At 43.2% G+C, this 22,660-nt stretch overlaps 2 protein-coding genes across 2 annotated transcripts in view; one reads left to right on the top strand and one right to left on the bottom strand.

Annotated features, from left to right (window-relative positions):
- LOC123583624 overlaps window positions 1-5,915 on the bottom strand; it is a 16,044-nt gene extending 10,129 nt beyond the window's left edge. Inside the window, 2 exon segments of the mRNA XM_045450792.1 lie at window positions 5,644-5,704; window positions 5,790-5,915. Coding sequence (XP_045306748.1) covers window positions 5,644-5,704; window positions 5,790-5,915 — 187 coding nt within the window.
- Window positions 5,487-22,660, top strand: FEM1B (fem-1 homolog B). The gene is made up of 2 exons (XM_045449303.1): window positions 5,487-6,448; window positions 16,340-22,660. The coding sequence occupies exons 1-2, from the start codon at window positions 6,201-6,203 to the stop codon at window positions 17,973-17,975; spliced, it is 1,884 nt and encodes a 627-aa protein (XP_045305259.1). The 5' UTR covers window positions 5,487-6,200; the 3' UTR covers window positions 17,976-22,660.

Below are 22,660 nucleotides of genomic sequence, written 5' to 3'. Positions count from 1 at the left end.
GTTCCGGGTGCCTTTCTTATAACGACTCATTTGATGTACACAACAACCTTAATAGGCACCTGCTGTTATCGTCGTGCCCATTTTACAGATTGGGAAACTGCAGCCCGTTTGGTTAATTAACTCGCTCAAGGTCCCCTCAGGGTCGGCACCAGGATGAACCCAAGCAGTGTGGTTCCAGAGTCTATGTTTTTAACAGCCATGTTGGGAGCCTCACGGTAAGATGCGGCAACTATAGTAACTATGATTTATTAGGAGCTTACTTAGTGCCAGGCACTATGCTAAATGCTGCAACAGGCATTTCTCATTTGTTCATCCCAATGCCTGGGTGAGGCAGGGACTATTGTTATATGCTAACATTGACCTGCAGGACCTGGTCCAGTGTAGACAAGGCCCTCTGTTAAAGGTGGGGCTTTTAGGAGGTCGTTACAGGGTAGAAGAGCTAAGATGTGTCCATAAATCAATGTGATTCACGGTAGACTCAGAGCTTGATGGAGCTGGAAGAGAGCTTCGAGATGGTCTAGTTTAAACTCATTTTTACTGATGACAAGAACTGACTTGCTCTGTTTATTCCCATAGAGTTTGGGGGAGGATCCAGTGAGATAACAATAGGCAACACTTACTGAGTTCGCTTGCTGTGTGTGTGTGTGTGTGTGTGTGTGTGTGTGTGTGTGTGTGTATTTTTCATTCAACCCTCACAACAACCAGATAGGAGAGGCACTATTATTATCCTCATTTCGAAAACAAAGGAACAGATGTGGAGAGGTTAATAAGCAACTTGTCCCACATCACACAGCTAGCAAGTGGCAGAGCTGGGGTGCTGGCAGAGTGGGTTCCAAAGCTCGGTGCTGAACCACCATGCTCTGTGCCACCCCACTTACAGAAGGTGGTTAAGAAGCCTAGGAGGAGGCGGGTGGATCAGGTGGGTCAGAAAGTGCTTCGTAGACTACGAAGTGCTGTACAGACATGGGTTATTATCAGAAAGAAGTAAGGGTCCCAAGAGAAGCGTTAACTGGTATAAAGCTCAGGGCAAAACCAAGCATGATCTCTAGGATGAGATGGACCCACGTTCCTAAGTACGAGTGAGGAGCATCCAGGGTGTTATGAGGTGGTGGTGGGGAAGGCTTCGTCTAGTCCTCCCTCATTAGCTCAGAATGACCGATCAGATTAGCCAGTTGGCATGTTGGCCCTGGTGAAGTGGTGATCAGGACCAGAGAAAGCCTTGGGGACCTTCAGAGAGCAAGCTGGGCAGGGGCTACTCAGAGGGGGATAAATGGAGTTACAGAAGAAGGTTGCTAGCAGGGACGGGGATGGGGGTTAGACAGCCCGAGTTCAAACCCTGATGTTTTACCACACTCTGATTATGAGGCCATGGGTAAGCGATCTCTATCTGAGTTTCCTCATCTGAAGAATGGGAGTGATAATAATGGTATTCTTCAGAGGCTTGTGCAAAATAGACACGCTAATTTGTTTAAAGTGTTTGCTCTGATGCTTGGCACCCAGTAAGCACTCAATAAGAGCTAGCATTGTTATTTATTTTATTACTATTATCCCAGATACCTGATTGGTGTCATGATTCAGGGAGGAGTGGTGTTAGAAGAAAGCAGATATACATGACTACCGCCATCTACTCTTGGTAAATCTAAGTCTGCTGTGGTGAATTGGTTTGCAAAATAATGCAGACTAGATTCCCCCCTTCTCACCTTAGGTTTTGTTTTTGAGAGTCATTAGATCTGCATCTCAGGTAAAGGTAAGGAGTGGGAGGAAGAGGGGATAAAGGCCAATGGGCCCCCGGGCCTCTGGGCTAATTAGAGAAGGGTCATCAGTGGTTTCTTGGTCGTCACACTCACTGATTTCTGATGCCTTCCCTCTGTGTCTCTGTTGGGATTTCTGAACTCTTGTTAATTAGCCTCCTCATCCCTTTGCATAGTATATGGATTTACTTTCTTCTTTTTTTAAAAATTAATTTATTTATTTTGAGAGAGACAAGAGACAGCACGAATGGGGGAGAGGCAGAGAGAGAGGGTGAGAGAGAGAATCCCAAGCAGGCTCTGTGCAGACAGGCTCAAATGCACGAAACTGCCAGGTCATGACCTGGGCCAAAATCAAGAGTTGGAGGCTTAACCGACTGAGCCAACCAGGCGCCCCTGTGGATTTACTTTCCATTATCAGAAGCAAATACATCCCTGCAGGGAACATGCAGATGGGTGGGAAGTCTTTTCTTGAACAGATTAATGGCACGATAGAAGGATGACTGTTGGATGGGAACTAGGGAGAATGGGAACTAATATGTACTGACCTGCACTCCTTTGCAGGACCAGGCTGGGTGAAGGAGCTTGCATGTTGCCATCATGCCAACCCTGCAAGAAAAGTATTAACTCCATTGTAGAAATCTGCCCAAGGCCACAGCTAGCCCATGGAGAAGGGAGTCCAACCCAGATCTATTCAATGCCAAGGGTCATCCTTTATACAAAATCTGAGAAACTCCACTGACCCAGAGCTATAAGGCCAAGTCAACCTGGCTTGGGGAAAGGACTGCTCCAGGGAGGGAAGGTATAGTTTATTCTGCTTTAAGGCCTCCTCCCAAATCCCCCAGGAGATGAAGCACTGGAGCTCAGTTATGTCTTTGGTCCAGGTAGAAGATTGCAGTTTGTTGCAAAAAAATTGATCTCCATCAGGCTATTACTACTTGTGGTTATATTTAACTATTGTTCAGTTGCTCAGTAGCTTTTTGTCATGGGGGTGGGGAATAGGTCAGAAGCCCAAGGAACTATTTCTGGGCTCTGGCCTTTGGGAAAGCAACCTTGTCCTGTTTACACATCCTCCCTCCGGATTTGCACAACCTGACCCAGAGGTGACCCAGAAAGGTCACCCTCCAAGCCCAGGTAAATAGAGGCAACCAAATAGTCTCCAGTTAGCCAATGGCTATTGAGCAACCAAGGGAGCCCAGAACCCTACAGAAGGCAACTATGATAAATGTAGAAGAAAAGAGCAGCGTCAGACTCCTTGGACTGCTGGAGCAGAAGCATAGTCCTATCTGGGGGCGGAGGTCCCACAGTGCAAGTTCCAAGCCCCTCTCTCACATGACTCTTGGGCCAGTCACCCTTCCTAGCAACCACCCAGTAATACCACCAAGCTGAGGTGTCAGCACAAGCATGAACCCTAGTTTATCTTGTAGAGTGAGAGGAGGAAGAAGGAAGTCTCTTATTCAGCAGTGAATAATAGATGGATGAATCAGGTCTCCTTCAGAAAACAAAACTGAAGGGAAGAAGGGGCCTGTGTCTGTCACCTTCTTCAAAAAGTCAGGTGGGAAAAAAAATGATGTAGGACAAGAGGCTGGCTCTGGGGGAGAGAAGGGATGTGGAGCCTGGTTGCTCTACAGAGCTCAGGAAGGAAGCCAGTTGGAAGGGAGCCCCCAGGTCACACATCTGAATATGTCACTGCCAAGTCCCCAGAAACCAAAAAGCCTGCATCAGCCTGTCAGGAACTGGACATCCTGCCAATCCTGAACTCCCAGAACCAACCTGCTTCCTCCTCTTTTCCACCAGCTATTTCAGACTCTACCAGTGGAAGCTCATCTTCAGCCCTCATTTTCTTTTTCAAAAAAATTTTTTTTAATGTTTTATTTATTTTTGAGAGAGAGAGAGAGAGAGCGCGAGCAAGCAGGGGAAGGGCAGAGAGAGGGAGGCACAGAATCCGAAGCAGGCTCCAGGCTCTGAGCTGTCAGCACAGAGCACAATTCAGGGCTCGAACCTGTGAACGGTGAGATCATGACCTGAGTTGAAGTCAGACACTTAACCGACTGAGCCATCAAGGTGTCCTTGGAGGAGAGAATTTGAGAAGTGGCCAAACCCCACCAATAGCTCTGTAACTGAGGGGCGGTCTTCACCAACTAGGATTGGGATGGGGGCTAAACAAAATATATACACTTGTTGAGCCCAGCGCGGTCCCTTGGGACCAAATACATGTATTTGTTCTTTCTCTGTGATAGATATTGTCCTTTGGGGGATCGGGGGGCGGGGGGAGAGAGAAAACTTCTCTGTTGAGTTTGCACATTTTGTGACTGCCCCAGGAGCTTCATCACCTCCCCTTCTACCATCCTAATCCAAGACCTTTCTTCCTAAATGGCCTTCCTGCTTCCTATTGGGTCCTAGAGTTTATTCTCCATACAGCAGCCAGAGAGATCTTTTTAACAACATAAATTGTGGGGCACCTGCGTGGCTCAGTCTGTTATGCGTCTAACTTCCGCTTGGGTCATGATCTCACCGTCTGTGAGTTTGAGGTCTGCATTGGGCTCTGTGCTGTCAGTACAGAGTCTGCTTGGGATCCTGGGTCCCCCTTTCTATCTGTCCCTCCCCTGCTCATTCTCTCTCCCTCCTCTCAAAATAAAGAAACTTAAAACATAAATCCTTACCTTGTCACTTTCTTGTTTAAAACTGTTCAAATGCCCCATCACACTTAAGAGTAGAATTTAAACAGTTCGCCATGGGTGACAGAGCCCTACGGTGACCTGCACCCCGCTGACTCCACCTCCCATCATTCTTCCCCGGGCCCATTCTGATGCAGCCACACAGACCTTTGTGTACTGAGCTCACCAAGACTATGACCTCTTCAGGGCTTTGGTACTAGCTTTCCCCTTTGCCCAGAATACCCTTTGTTCCTACCTGTCATGGAGGACTTGTCTGACCACTCAAACGAATTGGCCCACCGCCCCCCCCTCCACTCACCCCCATGAGTGATACTGACTCAACCAGTCTCGTCTAGTATTCGCTTACTCTTACATTGTCTGTCTTCCCCACAACAACACAAGCCCCAGAAGGGAAGGCACTGTGTCTATCACTGAATCTCTAGTGCCAAGCAGAACCTGGCGCGTAGATCTCTAGTATTCGTCAGATAAATGAGCTTTTCAAATCTGAACAATCCTGAGAGGTATGTGAGAAAACGGAGGTTCTGTCAGACTCTGGATCAGAGTCCTGGTCGGTCTGAATACAGTCCTCGCCTTCCTTCCAGACACCTCGTCCCTTTCCACCGCGGGAGCAGCTCCCCTACCCCTCCTCACTTAATCCCCCTCTCCTGGAGGGATAGGCCGGAATTCCAATCTTGTCTCCGAGCCTGGTGCCAGCTCCCAAGTCCTCTCACGTTTCGGGGGCTCAGAGACGCCACCCTTTTTTTAAAACGGACCCTGTCGGGTGCGTGCAACCCCCCTTCCCTGGGTCCCCAATCAGGGCAGAGAGGAGTCCCGCACCGTCTATGGTAAAACCGGACGGGCCCCCTAGCCCACCGGTGGTATCGCCTCAACTCCCCGACTCTGTCCCTCTGCCTACTGGGGAGCCACTGGGCCGCGTGGGGGCGAGGAGGAGGCTCCAGGCGTCAAGGGCAACGAGGACATTCAGGCCCGAATTGGGGATGGGCCAACTTGGCGCAGTAGAACCTTTCTTCAGCGAGGCCTCGTTTGCCGGCCGGGCGGCTTTGGAGGAGACACCCGGCTTAACCGTCCCTCCCGCTCGCACCCTCCCCCTCCCGACCCAGTCTGCGGAGGCGCGCCTTCCTGTCCGCCCCGAGTTCGGGGGCTGCTGCCGCGGGAGCGTTCCGCCTCGCTCCGGAGGGCCTCCCCCCCCCCCCCCCCCCAGGCGTGGAGTTCCGAACCCTTCGGCAGCGTCTGGCGCTTCGGAGCTGTGGTGGGCGAGGGCCCGCGGGTTTCCTCCAGCTGGGGAGGACGCAGAGCGGAGGCGGAGGCCGAGGAGGTTCCAGGCCCGAGGCCCGGCGGGCCGGGGCGAGGGAGACGCGCCCACCATTCGCCATCCGGGGCGCGAGCGGTCCTCTAGGGACCTCGCCGGCGACCCGTAGCTCGGGCACGCGCCTGTCGCAGCCCGCAGGAAGGAGGGGTCCGGCCTGAGGCCCAGGGCGGCGGCCGCCATGGAGATCCCCTCGGCCCAGGGCCGGCGCCTAGGGCCTTGGGGGCGGCCCTGACCGCCCTCCTCCCTGCCCGGACCGGGTCGCGGACGTGCCCCCTGCGGCATTCGGCCACCTCTGCGTCTCCGCCCTCCCCGGGCCGCGCTGCTGCCTGGGCGCGGCGGCGGCGACGGCGCCCTGTTGAATGGGCTGTGAGGGCCCAGGTTTGAAGCGCTGGCGAACGCGGCCTCCGGGGGCGCAAGGCAGCAGCAGCGGTGGCGACCAAACGGGTGTTGGAGTTGGCGGCGGCCATGGAGGGCCTGGCTGGCTATGTATACAAGGCGGCCAGCGAGGGCAAGGTGCTGACCCTGGCCGCCTTGCTTCTCAACCGGTCTGAAAGCGACATCCGCTATCTGCTGGGCTATGTCAGCCAGCAGGGAGGGCAGCGCTCCACGCCCCTCATCATCGCGGCCCGCAATGGGCACGCCAAGGTGGTGCGCTTGCTGTTAGAACATTACCGGGTGCAGACTCAGCAGACGGGCACCGTCCGCTTCGACGGGTAGGTACATCCCAAACCCTCTCCAAGCGCTCCGAGAGCCCCCCGCCCCCCCCGCCTCCACGCTCTCTTCCTAGAGGTATCACTGCTTCCTTTCTGTGCATCCTCCTGCCGCATTAATAACCACTTCATCTTCCAGGGCTAATACTTCATCCCGTGTGTTGCTCATCCTCCTCGGTCCCTAGCCCTCATTCCCTCTCCTCTGTGCGTAAATAGCCACACCTCTGTCTTGCTACCTAATCGGTATTCTTCTCCACCAGAGAGTCTGTGAGCAAGTAGTATGGAGGAGGTGCACCTTTCCAGGTTTTACCTTTGTCGATGGTGGGGGTCGGAACCGAGAGCAGAAATTAACGCGGTCGTCAATTAACATCGAAGACTTCTGTTTGATGACTTAGTTGGGCACCCCGTTTTTACTCCTTCAAGTGATGGTCCCTTCAGGCAGGTTGCTGGGGCCTTCATGTCAAAATAAGCGCCTAGAACTCCAGCGTCTGGAGGGGTCGTCGGGCAGCCAGACATCCCAAGACATGATTCTGACTCTCCCACGTTCCTCGGGGTAGAGCTGTTGGCTGCAAAAATGGCCCTGGGCCTGGTATAGCAGATGATGCCATTGTTAATACACGTTATCTTGTGATATTGTGAGGAAACTTGATTGTTTGCTCTTCTTTGAGATGGGGAGTTAAATTCATATTGTCGCAGTTAAAGTTTGGTTTTTAGGTCTAATTGTACATATTTTTGGGGTGTGATAATAGTTAACGCAGAATTGTCAGGTTTGACAGTGTCTGCTGTGCTGGATGATTATAAAGTGTTTTACAGATTACAAACTTCATTGATTGCATTTGTATTTGTTGACTTTTGTGCCAGTATATGAGCCATTCTAGCATTTTTTTTTTTTTTTTTTTTTTTTTTTTTTTTTTTTTTTTTTTTTGAGGTGGATGTGGTCCAAGCACAAAGATATGTATCCTTAGTTTTGGTGATTGAGAACTGCTTGGTTAAAACCGCATTGAAAAAGCACTTTTTGGTGATGACTAGGGCATTGTTGAATTTTGGTTGATTCTTTTTTACGTTTAAATAATAAAAGCTTTTTCTTCTGTTTTAGATGAGAAGAAAATATTTTAGAGTATTACATTTTAATGAAACGATAGCCTGTGTTGGTGGTTAATCTACGGTGCCACCTCCCTAGACATTCAGGAGATGGTCTTCTTCCTGTTGATGAAAGATGGCAACCTGATTCGTGTTTGCTTTCCCTTACTGGCTTCTGTGTCCTTTCTATAACTCCCTGCATTCCCACAGCCTTTCCTATACCTGGAGAAGTGCCACGTGACCCCTGAACTTCCACCACCATTCCAGTTGTATAGGTGCATGCATTCATTGAGATATAACAGCTCCTGGGAACACCGCAGCTAAGGAACTTGCTGAGGCCTGTTGGGAAGAGGGGAGAATAGTGGTGAGAAAAAATAGTTTCCTAAAGTATTTGGAAAGGCTTTGCTTACTGCTGTCTTCCTTAACTATCAAAGAGAAAGGTATTTTGAGGTGGAATCAAAAGAACTTGAAATGACTAGAAATGACTAGAAATACAGCACTGAGCCTGCATAGTAGTGTATCTTGCCCGGTGTTCTCCCCCAGCCAGTAAAATCAAAGAGTTCAGTGGGCAAACACTTACTGAACTCCCGTGTGCCAGGCTCTGTGGTAGGGATTGGGTATGCAGAGGTGAGTAACGTACTGTTCCCACCGTGGGGGAAGACAGTCTAGCGGGGGAGACACAAATAGCTATATAAATGAATAATTACAGATGCCTTGCCATTTAGAGTTTTAGAAGTCTTTGGGACTGCTGAGGGAGTACGAGAAGAGGAAGTGCTCAGCTTTGCCTGGGGGAATCAGAGAAGGCTTCCTGGGTAAGGTGATGTCAGAGTTGGACCTTAAAAGAAGTGAGAGAGAGAGGCAACAGCCTGGCGAACTTGCAGTGACCAGTGTTTCAGTGTGTTTCAGTGTGGTCATAGGAAGGGATTCAAGCTGGGGAAATTGAGAAGAGATTGTGGGAGACTGGAGAGAGGTGGAGGCCAGATTTTGATGACCCTTGTGGGAAACTGTGAGTCGGATTGGTGAGGCTGTAGTTGCGAGCGGTTCTGCATTTGAGATTTTGGCCAAGCGTTCTTTCTGTTCTTCAGTCTGCCTTTTTGGTTTGTGGATTGTTACAATTATGAATTTCTTGGCTGCTATGCAAAGGCAGTGGAGAATTTTATTTATTAAATGCCCGCAGTGGGCCTAGCCCTATTTATTACATCTTCTGTGGAGGATACAGAAAAAAATGCAAGGTTTCTACGTTTGAGGAGCTTACCAATTAATTAACAAGGGAGAATTGAAGTTCATGGCCACCTTTCTGCCCACTCACAGCACTCTGAGATTTTGCAGTTTATTCCCGTCATTTTGGCATTTCAGAACTAGATAAAAAAGAGTGTTATTTGCAAATGTCATGATTTCACTTTGCACTCATTCCAGACATTGTGAAAATGGCCTGAATGCGGTGTTAACGATATGAAGCTCACTCATCTGTTGGGGGCTGGCTTTTTGAGAAGTACTTAGCTAAAATCCCCCCTTAGGTTCCATTGGCACTTGAGAACCATGGCCAGGTGGGGACTAGCAGGTTCTCTCTGTGTGCTGAGCTAGATCAGTGTTTCCCATCTTCACAATTTTTTGTCAGATTGTTCATTATTCTGTTATTTGCTCAACTTTTTTTTTAAGTTTCACTTCTTATCTTCATTCTAAGCAACGGTTATCTATGTGATTATGGGTTTGATATCATATGTATTGTGTGTGTGTGAGAGAGAGAAAGAGACATTAAATATCTCATTTAAAAAAGTGATTTTTAAGTCTATGTTCTGCCTAAAAATTTCTATTATACCTTAGGAAACTAAAGTGGATTCATAATAGAGTCTCAAGGAGGAAGGGACTACCTACACCTACCTAGATCAAGCCCCATGGTGATATTTGAGCCCTTGTTCATATTTTTAGGAGGAACATTTGAGATTATTTTACTTATGGCTTAATATGCGAAGACTAAAATTGACAGACAAGTAGGCAAGAAAAATTACTTGAGTGGAAATGAAAGAACCTTTAGTTGGAGAATGGAAAACTATTAAGAATGTTACAGAAATGGAACAGAACAGAGGTGAGGTGTCATGTGACCATGGAATATTGTGTTGGCCTGAGTTCCTAGGGCCCACCGCCAGCTCTGGGCCAGAGTTTGTGGGGAACCCTTATGCTAAAAGAGGTTTGCTGACATGGATGGGAAGGAGAACAGGACCTCTGGGAATTCTGAGGCTTTTTGTTGAGTTCTCTTATTTTAAAGTCGGTGCTAGTACTAATACTTTCAATGTCCTGGTAGAGGGCAGGCATGAGGGGCACATCATCATTTGACTTCATTTAAAAGTCATTGTTGGGGAGTATATATTTTAAGAAACTGCACTTGATCTAGTAAATGATTTTAAGGACTTTGGTTAAAATAAAGTATTGATCATTTACATTTAATGAATTTTTATTTCCATTTCAAATGCTTGAACCAGACATTTTTATTTCAAATTGAACCAGGAAATAGTTGAGTTTAGTTTTGTGATCAGAAATGTTATCTTTTATTGTGAAATGTTTCTGTCATCTGGTGTGTGTGTACATTTTGCTTAAAAAGGTGAATGTCAGATTTAGTTTCTTGATATTTATGTATTTACTTACTTAATTTTATTATTTATTTTTTTTTTTTATGTATCTCTACCCCCAACATGGGGCTCGAACTCACGACCCCAAGATCAAGAGTCGCATGCTCCACCGACTGAGCCAGCCAGGTGCCCCGGTTTCTTGATTTTTAAAATGAAATACATAATAGGGAGTTTGCATTGCAGTTTGGACTGAGTCTAGAAAGATCATTGTTTTATAGTGCTTCTCCCATATGGACTAAGTACATATTGCGTTAATTTTATTATATTTTTATTTTCTGTTATAAATGTGTTTGGTATGTTGTTTTGAGGCAGTCTGTGCTCATAATTTCAGCTGAATTTTATGGACAAAGGAACGTCATAGATTTTAGGCTTATAATTCCCTTTAATCTGTTTAATTTTTTGTTTAGATGTAGAAATGCAAAATTTACTAAGGCTAGTGTTTCCGAAGGACTGGTCATTTTCTAATACATTCTGCAGTGAATATTTTGTCCTTAACTATTTATTTATTTATTAAAATTTTTTTAAGATTTATTTTAGAGTGAGTGAGTGGGGGGAGGGGCAGAGGGAGGGAGGGAGGGAGAAAGAGAGAGAGAATGAGAGAGAGAATCTCAAGCAGACTCTATGCTCACCAAGGAGCCCGACGTGGGGCTTGATCTTACAACCTGAGCCAAAATCAAGAGTTGGATTCTCAGACTGACTGAGCCACCCAGATGCCCCTGTCCTAAACTATTTAAAAATTTTAATTGCCTCAATAAAAATAGATAATTGAAACTTTCTTGAGGCTTCTGTCACATCGTTATATGGAAAAATGGAAATGATTAGGCTGCACCACAGAAAGTGTATTTTTAAAGTGCAAGGGAACTGGGGCGCCTGGGTGGCTCATTCGGTTAAGCGTCCGACTTTGGCTCAGGTCATGATCTTGCAGTTCATGAGCTCCAGCACTGCGTTGGGCTCTGTGCTGACAGCTCGGAACCTGGAGCCTTCAGATTCTGTGCATCTCTCTCTCTGCCCCTCCCCCGCTTGCACTCTGTCTCTCTCTTTCAAAAATAAACATTAAAAAAAAATAGTAAAGTGCAAGAAAACATTTAACTATGTAAATGTAACTATATATTAACTATGTATTCATTTTTGATAGACTAATCATCAGTTTCAAAATGCTTTTTAAAGTTAAGTGTTTGAACAGTGTCATGTGTTATGTTTCCTTATGTTTGATGCATTTTATAGTTTCTAGAGTAATAATGTGTTTCAATCTCATGTAAACCTTTTAGTTACATATCTGTAAAATGAGCATAATAGTATCGACCTTGTAGGGTTACTGGGAGGAGGGCATCGTGAGGATTGAATGAGATACATTGCATGTTGAGTACTTAATACAGTGAGTGCTTGGCACATCGAAAATATTTATTAGCTATTTTTGTTCATTTAAACTGTTTTTCTTTAATTGTTTGTGTCTCATTTTTGTTTTTAATTATGCATATTTTTAGTTAACGTATAATATCTAGTAAGGTGCATAAAGTTTAAGTGGATAGGGGCACCTGGGTGGCTCAGCTGGTTAAGCATCTGACTCCCATCTGGCCTCAGGTCATGATCTCTTGGTTCCTCAGTTAAAGCTCGGCCTCAGGTTCTGTGTTGTCAGTGAAGAGCCAGCTTGGGATTCTCTCTCTGCTCCTCCCCTGCTTGCTCTCTCTCTCAAAATAAATGAGTAAACTTAAAAATAAAAAAAAAAATTTAACTATACAATGTGATAAAATTTTAATATGTTTACATCCATGTAAACACCTTCTAGATCAGTATGCAGGACATTTTAATCATTCGGTTTCCCTTGTGCCCTTTCTCCATCGGTTCCTCTCCTTTTCCTTCTCAGAAGTAAAGATTATTCTGACTTCTATTATCATGTATTAGTTTTGCCTATATTTGAACTTCCTGTAAAGGGAATCATACAGTATACTCATCTGTCTCTTTTTTTGCTTAACACATCACTATGAGATTCATCTGTGTAGTTGCATGTATGGGGTTTTTTTATGCTCTGTAGTATTCCATTGTATGAACCTATGGCAGCTAATTCTGCACCAGATATCGTAGGTGTTTCCAGTGTTTGACTTCTACAAATAAAGCTGCTATGACCATTTTTATGTAAATGTCTTCACTGGTGGATATTCGTGTTCATTTCTCTTCAGTTACATGCCAAGGAGTAGAATTGCTGGGTCATGGGGTTGGTGTATTGCTAAACGGTTTTCCAAAGTGGCTGGAAACATTACATTCCTACCAGCTATGAGAGTTTGAGTTGCTTCACATCCTGACCAACACTTAGTATTATCATGTCAGTCTTACTAATTTTAGCCATTCTGGTGGCTGTGTATTGGTGACTCCTGGTTTTAATTTGCATTTCCCTCGTGAGTAATTATCTTGAACATGTTTTTCATGTGTTTATTGGTCACTTGACTATCTTCTTTTGTGAAGTGTACTCATTTAGTCTTTTCACCCATTTTTTAGTTAGGTTGTTTGCCTTTTCTTATTGATTTGTCAAATACATTTAATGGAAATATCTTCTCACAGTGAGTGGACTGCATATTCACTTTCTTCATAATATCTTTTGGTGAATTGAAGTTCTTAATTTTAATGAAGTCAAATAAATCAGTTTTTTCTATGATTAGTGCTTTTTTTGCATTCTGTTTAAGAAATGGTCATTAACTCCAAGGTCATTAAGATAGTTTTTTTTTTTTTTTTTTTTTTTAGAAGCTTTTATTGTTTTGCTTTAGATGTATGCCACTTCTCTAATTTTTATGCATAGTGTGAGGTAAAAGTCAAAGTTACTTTTTTCCCATACAGATACTTAGTTGCTTTAGGACCATTTTTTTAAAAAGAGACCATACTTTCTACCTGATTTTCAATGGAGCTTTTGTCATAAATCAAGAGACTATGGGGTGCCTGGGTGGCTCAGAAAGTTGTGTCCGACTCTGGATTTCGGCTCAGGTCATGATCTCAGGGTTGTGGGATTGAGCTCTGCTTAGCGTGGAGCCTGCTGGAAATTCTGTCTCTCTTCCTCTCCTTCTCCTCCTCTGCTTGTGCGTGCTCTCTCTCTCAAAGATTAAAATAAAATAATTAAAAAACTATGCGTGTGAATCTACTTCTGGATTTTTGTTGTTGTTGTTGTTCTATTGATACACTTGTCTATCCTTGTGCCAGTGACACATTATCTTAATTACTGTAGTTGCCCTTTTTTTTTTTCCTTTCAAGATCCTCTTGGTTGTTCTAGGTCCATTGCATTTCTGTATTCCTTTTAGGATTAATTTGTCAATCTCTACATGTGTGGCTATGCCCGCATGCACACACACACACTGTCTCTCTCATCCACCCCTGCTGGGATTTTGGTTGGAATGCATTGACTCTATAGATCATTTTGGTGGAGAATTAACATCTTAACACTATTGAGTCTTCTAACTATGAACATGGAATATTTCTCCATTTATTTAGACCTTTAATTTATCTCAGGAATGTTTTGTAGTTTTCAGTGTAGAACTCTTATATATTTTTCATTAGATTTATTACTAGGTACTGATATTTTCTGATGCTGTCACAAATGATATTTTTTTGGTAGTGAAAGAAAAATATTTTGAACTTCGTATAATCATGACACTAAAAATGTTAATTTTAATTTTACTGAATTGTTTGCAAAAGGTACAGTTGGCAGTCATTAAAACCATCACTGATGTTTTGTCTTCTTTTTTGGACTTCCACTTTAGTTTAAAAAATCAATTAACAAGTGGCACTTACAAAAAATAAAATTTAGAAAAGAAACTTCAGAAACCTGGTTTTTTCTTTTTCGAGGTTTGTCTTCCATACAGTAAAAGGCACAGATCTTAAGTGTGCACTTTGGTGAGTTTTTTTGCCCTAAATATCCACCCATGTAGCCACTACCCAGGTCAAGATATAGGACATTTCCAGCAGCTTTAAGCCTCTTCCCAGTCAGTCCTACCCCTTTCCCATAGGTAACTGCGTAAGTCCTTGTTAGAAGACTTTTGTGTCATTTTATGTCACTTGAAAGTGAAGAAGTAACTGCCTGAATTGTTATAAAGTGGGTCTTTTGTTTTTAGCAGAAACAACAGACCGATGGTGTTTTGGGGGTGTTGTTAATTGGAGTTAAACTATGATGTTTTTATTATACCAGAGGAATTATACTCTTCCATTTCATGGACGATATAATTTGACCTGTGTTATAACATAAGGCTGTATAGTGAGGAGCTCAGCAGTGAGGTTTTTAGTATAGATTCTTAACTCTAGTAAATATTGCTTTTGTTTGATCTTTTTCCTTAACACTTCCAAGTATACTTATTTTAGTGGTTCAAGCACAGTAGATGTAAGTATCTGTAGCAAAAATCTACAACGTTTTTTTTCAACGTTTATTTATTTTTGGGACAGAGAGAGACAGAGCATGAACGGGGGAGGGGCAGAGAGAGAGGGAGACACAGAATGGGAAACAGGCTCCAGGCTCCGAGCCATCAGCCCAGAGCCCGACGCGGGGCTCGAACTCACGGACCGCGAGATCGTGACCTGGCTGAAGTCGGACGCTTAACCGACTGCGCCACCCAGGCGCCCCTCAAAAATCTACTTTTTAGGGCTGATGCTTAGTAACGTGATAAAAAGTTGAGAAATTGAGGTTGGGGAAAAGTTGAAGGTAGACAGATCGACAAGATTGGCCTCCTTGCACGTCTGATTTTATGTAAGTAGTGAACCTAGTGTATATGAGGCAATAAGTAAGTGGTGACTATGAAGCCAAAAAGTGCAAGCACAGACTGAAGGTCAGGGAAGATGCCCACTTGTTTTTAGGAAAATGCTAATTGTTTCCTGCTCTTAATATTTTCCCCCAGTGATTTTGTTGAAGAACATACATAAACCCCTAATGTACGCACATATATACATGCATATTTTTAAGACTTTTACATTTTTAAAATTTATTTTCATTTTTTGAGAGAGCTTGTATGTGCACGCACATACGCACAAACCGGGGAGGGGCTGAGGGAGAGAGAGGATCTTAAGCAGTTTCCATGATCCATGTGGAGCCAGACTTGGGGCTCAATGCCATGAATTGTGAGATCACGACCTGAGCTGAAATCAAGAGTTAGCACAACCCACTGAGCTAGCTACCCCGGCACCCCTTGAGACTTCTTTTTATTTATTTATTTATTTTTGAAAGAGAGAGACAGAGCGTGAGCAAGGGGAGGGGCAGAGAGGGAGATACAGAATCTGAAGCAGGCTCCAGGCTCTGAGTTGCCAGCACAGAGCCCAATGTGGGGCTCGAACCCACGAACTGAGATCATGACCTGAAGCGAAGTCAGATGCATAAGCGACCCAGCCACCCAGGGCGCCCCAGAGACTTTTAAATTGGAGTATAACAGAGAGAAATGCACTAATTGAACGTGTTTTTTCAGAAAGGGAACATACTTGTTTAATAAAGTTCCTTTTGTGCTTTCTCCCACTCTCTACTCCCCTTAAAGGTAAACAGTGTCCTTCTGACTTCCAACACTACAGATAGGTATATACATGTAGTAATATAACATGTACTATGTTTGGTTGACTTTTGCTCAGCATTATGTTTATGTGATCCTTCCATATTGTATGGAGCAGGAAGTTTTTCATTCTCACTGCTGTGGTAGAGATATATATTTGATTAGCTCAGATAATCTTAGGAAGAAGTTATCTGCTTAAATCCTTGCTTTCCTAAAGCAGTTTTCTAACACAGCGTCAATATAGGGATTAGGGTAGCTTTCTTACTGACATATAGAGAGAAACTCTGGTCCCTGAAGGATCCTGGGAAGGAGGAACATGCTTTTTCTTAAGAGCCAGTGCATCAACTGGGTGGTAAAGTAGTTACGAGCCTCTGTACGTTTCCTCTGTGTTTTCTGAAATGTATTTACTTTTGCTAGTAAAAAGTTGGTGATTTTTTTTTAGGGTTATATACATTGGTAATAACAGTAATAGATAGCTAACATTTATTGAGCTTATACAAGGTATAAGTACAACGCAACATGCTTGACTTAAGTCACCTGATTTTATTTTCACACAAACTAACGTTTTATTTGCATTCTGTAGATTGAGGGTTTTGGTCAGTGCAAACGAATACATTCTTTAAACTTCTCTCAGGGCACGTGGCCTCCATTTTCTGACGGTTTGTTCTTTTCACGAACAGGTATGTGATTGATGGCGCCACTGCTCTTTGGTGTGCGGCAGGAGCTGGACATTTTGAAGTTGTTAAACTTCTAGTCAGCCATGGAGCCAACGTGAACCACACCACAGTAACTAACTCGACCCCCCTGCGGGCGGCATGCTTTGATGGCAGACTGGACATTGTGAAATACTTGGTTGAAAATAATGCCAACATCAGCATTGCCAACAAATACGACAACACCTGCCTGATGATTGCAGCATACAAGGGACACACTGACGTGGTCAGATACCTTTTAGAACAACGTGCCGATCCCAATGCTAAAGCACATTGTGGAGCCACAGCCTTGCACTTTGCAGCTGAAGCCGGGCACATAGATATTGTGAAAGAGCTGATAAAATGGCGTGCTGCTATAGTAGTGAACGGCCATGGGATGACGCCATTAAAAGTAGCTGCCGAAAGCTGTAAAGCCGATGTCGTCGAACTGTTACTCTCTCATGCTGATTGCGACCGAAGAAGTCGGATTGAAGCTCTGGAACTCTTGGGTGCCTCCTTTGCAAATGACCGCGAGAACTATGACATCATGAAGACGTACCACTATTTATATTTAGCCATGTTGGAGAGGTTTCAAGATGGCGATAACATTCTGGAGAAAGAGGTTCTCCCACCAATCCATGCTTATGGGAATAGAACTGAATGTAGAAATCCTCAGGAACTGGAATCCATTCGGCAAGACAGAGATGCTCTTCACATGGAAGGCCTTATAGTTCGGGAACGGATTTTAGGTGCTGACAATATTGATGTTTCCCATCCCATCATTTACAGGGGAGCCGTTTATGCGGATAACATGGAATTCGAACAGTGTATCAAGTTGTGGCTGCACGCCCTGCACCTGAGACAGAAAGGTAACCGGAATACCCACAAGGATCTTCTTCGATTCGCTCAAGTTTTCTCACAGATGATACATTTGAATGAAACTGTGAAGGCTCCAGACATAGAATGTGTTTTGAGATGCAGTGTTTTGGAAATAGAACAAAGTATGAACAGAGTAAAAAATATTCCAGATGCAGATGTCCACAATGCTATGGACAATTATGAATGTAATCTCTATACCTTTCTGTATTTAGTGTGCATCTCCACCAAAACACAGTGCAGTGAAGAAGATCAGTGCAAAATTAACAAGCAGATCTACAACCTGATTCACCTGGATCCCAGAACTCGGGAAGGTTTCACCCTGCTGCATCTAGCTGTCAACTCGAACACCCCGGTTGATGATTTCCACACCAATGATGTCTGCAGCTTTCCAAATGCACTTGTCACAAAGCTCCTGCTGGACTGTGGTGCCGAGGTGAATGCAGTAGACAACGAGGGGAACAGTGCCCTTCACATCATCGTTCAGTACAACAGGCCCATCAGTGATTTTTTAACCTTGCACTCTATCATCATCAGCCTGGTTGAAGCTGGCGCCCACACTGACATGACCAATAAACAGAATAAGACTCCGCTAGACAAAAGTACAACTGGGGTATCTGAAATACTACTTAAAACTCAAATGAAGATGAGTCTCAAGTGCCTGGCTGCCCGAGCAGTTCGGGCTAATGACATTAACTACCAAGACCAGATCCCCAGAACTCTTGAAGAGTTTGTTGGATTTCATTAAGTGACTGGATATGTAAAATCGTTTAATGTGGTGCTAAAAAGTAAAGGACTTTAATCACAGACAATAGAATTATGTGTTCATAAATTCTGCTTTTCTTTCCATTACCCTTCCTCCCTACCCATCCTTCCTTAGTTCTGTATTTGGTCTTTTTGCCTCATGACGTTGACTGATCTCAAATACACTTTAAACAACGCTACATTGTTTAGGTGTAACTATAATATAAGGTGTCTGGATATTGGTCACTTTTTCTTTCTTTCTTTCTTTCTTTCTTTCTTTCTTTCTTTCTTTCTTTCTTTCTTTCTTAATTGAAGTATAATTGAGATACATTATATTAGTTTCAGGTGTACAACATAATGATTTGACATTTGTATTTTTTTTTTTAAGGAATGAATATAAAATATTTTATGTAACAAGGGACGTTTATGATTTGAAGTCAATGTTTTGAAAACTGCCTACAAAAGTATTTCTGTTAAGCCTGTGTCAGCGTGTTATCCTTGCAACAGTTTTGAGGATTTCATGAAGAAGAACAACTAAAAAGGACCATAAGAGTAACGGGATACCCCGGTGTTCTGCGTGTGCCCAACTGTTGCACGTAGGTTTTGCTCTTCCAATATTTATGCGGAGTGATACGGCACATCGTAACATCAGGAGGATTTCAAAAAATACAACTGCAGATTAATCTGAAAATGTGCTAATTTCATAATAGTTATAAATGTATCAAGTTAAATCCATTGGAATTATTGCATTATGCTGGGTGGTACACACAAAGGAGTAATAGTCTTAAAGCAATTTTTCAGAGAGTATCGATGGACTCTTTGCCGTCAGGCTTAAATTCTAAAATTCTTTGGTCTCTGTTTTAAGGTAACTTCTCTAAATTGCAGCAGCCTGCATTTGAACTCAGCTCACAGACATGTAAAAATTATGAATACTGTGTTTTCTTATGAAACAAATTGTCACAATATAGTTACACCTTCTATTTTTGTCCCTTTCTCCCTTTCCTCCTGTGTGGTCTCTTTTAAAAATTGAAACTACTCTTCCAGAGGGCACTGTTTGTGCCCCCCTCATAAGGTGTTTATGATGGATGAAAAGGAACAAGGATGTTTTTAATTTTTTCACTTTCTTTACTTTGTCCCTTATAATTAGTAGAAAGATCACTAGTGTGGTATAGGAAATGAAATGTTTTTGATGATAAAAGTAATTTGCAATGCTGTCTGGATGGTATTTCTGTCTGAGAGCTGAAAGTTCAACCACAAAATGTCACTGATTCTGATAGGCTGTGCAGAGGTCTTTTTGTTTTGTTTTGTTTTGTTTTGTTTTGTTTTGATGGCAGCATTTTAAGTGTCAGACTAAAAGAGTATTCTGTGATTATCTTTTAAGCATCACAGAAATTCAAGTAAAGGGTATACACCTATTTCTATTTCTATTGATGTTAAAAAATGATAAAGTAAAATGAGCTATATCTGTATTTTTTCTCTCTAGTGCCAAATGAATGCCTTAGCTACTCGTAGTGCATGGTACTGTAAGTGAAGACCAGCTTTTTTTTCGTTAATGAAAAGCATTATGATGCTGTAACATCAGCTATAAACTAAAAAAAAAACAAAAACAAAGAAACCCCAAATCTGTATGGTTTCAATGAGCATTTTATGTCTGCATATTGTTTGGTGAAGTATAAGAGAAAGGTTGCAGTTGAAACAGTATAAAGCATAAATGACCAAGCCAAAATTAGCACCTAGGGCCTTAAATAAAAGATACCCCACAAAATGAAATAGTTTGAAGGGTGGGAGGGATTGGAAGGGGGGGAACCTTAAAAACTTTTTCCCCTAAGGATGCAAGATACCTTTATGGCCACTGTAGTTCTACTTCATGCTCTTGTTTCAGCTAGGAACGTTTTGATGGCAAATTCTGTCATGGTAATATATTTCTGTTTTCCTAACCTGAGGTCTTTGCAAGGAGGGTTTTCAGGATGGTTTGAAGGGAGCTACTTGAAAGAGCCCTAATTTGAAAGTTACTGGCCTTGATCCTTCCGGTGCAAATCAAGGAAATACTGTACCTTGCTCTTGGCAACTCTCGTGGCCTGAAAGAGAAAATGCACGTCCTCAAGGTGAGTGAATCACACCTTTTCCACAGCTTAGGTCAGACCCTGTATCTTTCAGACTTCAAGGCCTGTGTCTCTGACAGTCTGAGGAATGGCTATGATACTTGGTATTCAGTTGGTTCCATTATGAATGTGTATGATTTTTAAACACCAAAACTTAAAATATCAGATAATGTTGCATGTTTTAAAAACCATCCCTCTGGCTACCCAGGACCAGCACTCTTTTAGATCTTATGTATTCATAAAATGAGGATGATGATTATATGTACATATTCAGACATCAAAATTTAATGACAGTGCTTTTGAGAAGGGATGCATGCTGGAGAGCGCAGCTGCTGACTGGAGTGCCGACAAGGTTGGAGAGAGAGTGTGAAGACAGTGGGAATAAACTGTGAGCTCTGCTAATGGTAACATACTTTTCTACTGTAGTGTCGTAGTATGTTGTGCACTCCATTGCTAAGGGTCTAATTCTATCTTGTAAAATAAATCCAAATATGTATTGTGAAACATCTGTATAAAACCATTCTTGAAACAAGTGATCTACATGGCTGTTTTATTTGTTTTTGGTAGAATTATTTTAAGTATGTTTAGCCAGATCCTTCCCAAGCTTAAATGTTTTGTGTGTTTTAAAAAATTTATTATTATTATTATTATTATTATTTTTTTTTTTTAGGAAAATAAATCGGTAAGAAAGGTCAATAGTTCTGTATCTCAGCTCATGAGAACTCCAGGCTGTCTCCATTTTCCAGCCACTTTTGTCATTTTCTGTTTATTATTAGTAGAAGTATGCTTTGGATCGTAAGTCTTCCTTGATAATATTACAAATTCAGTCAAAACTTCTTTGTCTTGCTCAGTAATTGTCCTATAAATTTGGTTGAACGAGAGGCCCAGGAGGATGGATATCTGGGCAAACGAGGTGAAACTTAGGTGGGTTTTCTGCTTTTAAATAAGAGTTGGTGAAACTGAACCCTTGAATTTAGGTGACTCTTCAACTCAAGGAATGGGCAGCAAATCCATCCCCTCAATTGATTAAAGAAGGGGGAAATTTTTGTTGTGAGAACTCTGACACCACATGGTTTTCTTCACTCTACTCTGGATTGCTCCAGCAGGCCACAGTCCCACTACCTTAAGGTTCTTTGCCGTGGGAACTTCAAACAAACGAGCCAAAAAAGCAAGCTTTGGTCTTGCTTGTTTCTGGGAAGGGTTTTGTTTCAGTGTACTACTAGTTGATTAATAACCGATAATTAGGGGAAACCTAGGTAGGTACGATAGCGCTGTTTGAAGTAACAAACGATTCGGGGGGGGGGGGGGGCGCAGCTCCCTAAGTATCAACTCTGTGTCTGGCAAGTGGTTTTGCAAATTACATATCCCAAGGGAATGACAGCCATTACCGGTCTCCACTGCAGTTGAGGCAGCTACTTTATGGATAGGACCATTTTGGATTACTCATGCAGAAACTTTCCTTTTTGAGAACGGGGCGCGGTGAGGAGGTGAGTTGCTGGCCCTTGGGTTACAGTTTTCTGGGTTTAGAAGCAGCCAGTGATTGAACTAGTGAGTAGGTGGACAAAAGTAGAAAGGGCTTGTTTTTATGGTAGATTTTCTGTAAAAATCCTAAATGTTCCTTTTTAGTCTAGCCACAAGTATCTATGTATAGATGACTCTTCTGTTTTCCTCACTGACTATGCTGTAACACTGAAATGGGTTAAAGAAAACAAAACTCTGCCTTTTGCTTTATGGAAAGTTACCAGTCCATAGGATGTTAAGCTGTGTGTTTATTTCCACTCTGAAAACGCACAGCTCTGCTCTGGATACCCTTTCTGGAAGGTAGAAAGCTCCTACCTTGGAGCAAGGTATGGCACCTTGCAGGGCTTTGTCATACACGTCTGGCAGACTTGCCCAAGTCTTCAGATGGCCTGGGTTGTACGTACAGCATCCTCTCTCCCAAATAGGGGATCTGGAATAAGTCCACTGATAGTGATGGTAGATACATTAATTTTTAAAACTGTAAAGTAAATGTGGTCTCTAGTCCTAGGTTTGTGGTGTGTTCATTTGTGTTAATGTGCAGGGAAGGGACATTGACTTGATGGTTATGGGGAGTATATCTTGATGTGTGTATAGGGGTGAGTATTGCTAAATTGTTAACAGCTTTTCATTTAGGGGTGAGTCATGTGATGAGTGGCCTAATCAGCAAAATGAAGGAGCAAAGATGCAAGCTTTGCCCAGTGATGAAGTAAACAAGGTTTTGTATCTGTCTTTTATCAGGTGTTGTAAAACTTGCGCATGGCTTTTTTTGTTGTGGCTTATTAGTAATTGGTGGAGGAGAAAAGATGAGGAAAACCCCTCAGCTTTGCTAACCACTCTTTTCAGAGGTACATCGTTGGGGAGTAAAATCTGACTGGCCTAATGTGTTGAAAAGATCCTATCCTTTATAATATTCACCCCATCCTGTAATCCTCCGCATCGAGGAACTACATTGTTGTATTCTAGTAATTCACTGTGATTTATAACAAACCAGTGATGTCATTCTCTTGTGCACTTTTGTCAAACCATTTACGTGACTTTAATAAACATAGTGAACTTGCTGACTGCA

This window comes from Leopardus geoffroyi, chromosome B3 (assembly GCF_018350155.1).
Source record: "Leopardus geoffroyi isolate Oge1 chromosome B3, O.geoffroyi_Oge1_pat1.0, whole genome shotgun sequence".
Lineage (NCBI taxonomy): Eukaryota > Metazoa > Chordata > Mammalia > Carnivora > Felidae > Leopardus > Leopardus geoffroyi.
This window is presented reverse-complemented; position numbering and strand designations above follow the sequence as displayed.

Bases quoted from the DNA above. Each gene is read 5' to 3' on its own strand.
- FEM1B (XM_045449303.1), top strand. From the start codon at position 6,201: ATGGAGGGCCTGGCTGGCTATGTATACAAGGCGGCCAGCGAGGGCAAG. The intron at 6,449-16,339 runs GTAGGTACATCC...TTTCACGAACAG, and splicing joins GGCACCGTCCGCTTCGACGG to GTATGTGATTGATGGCGCCA.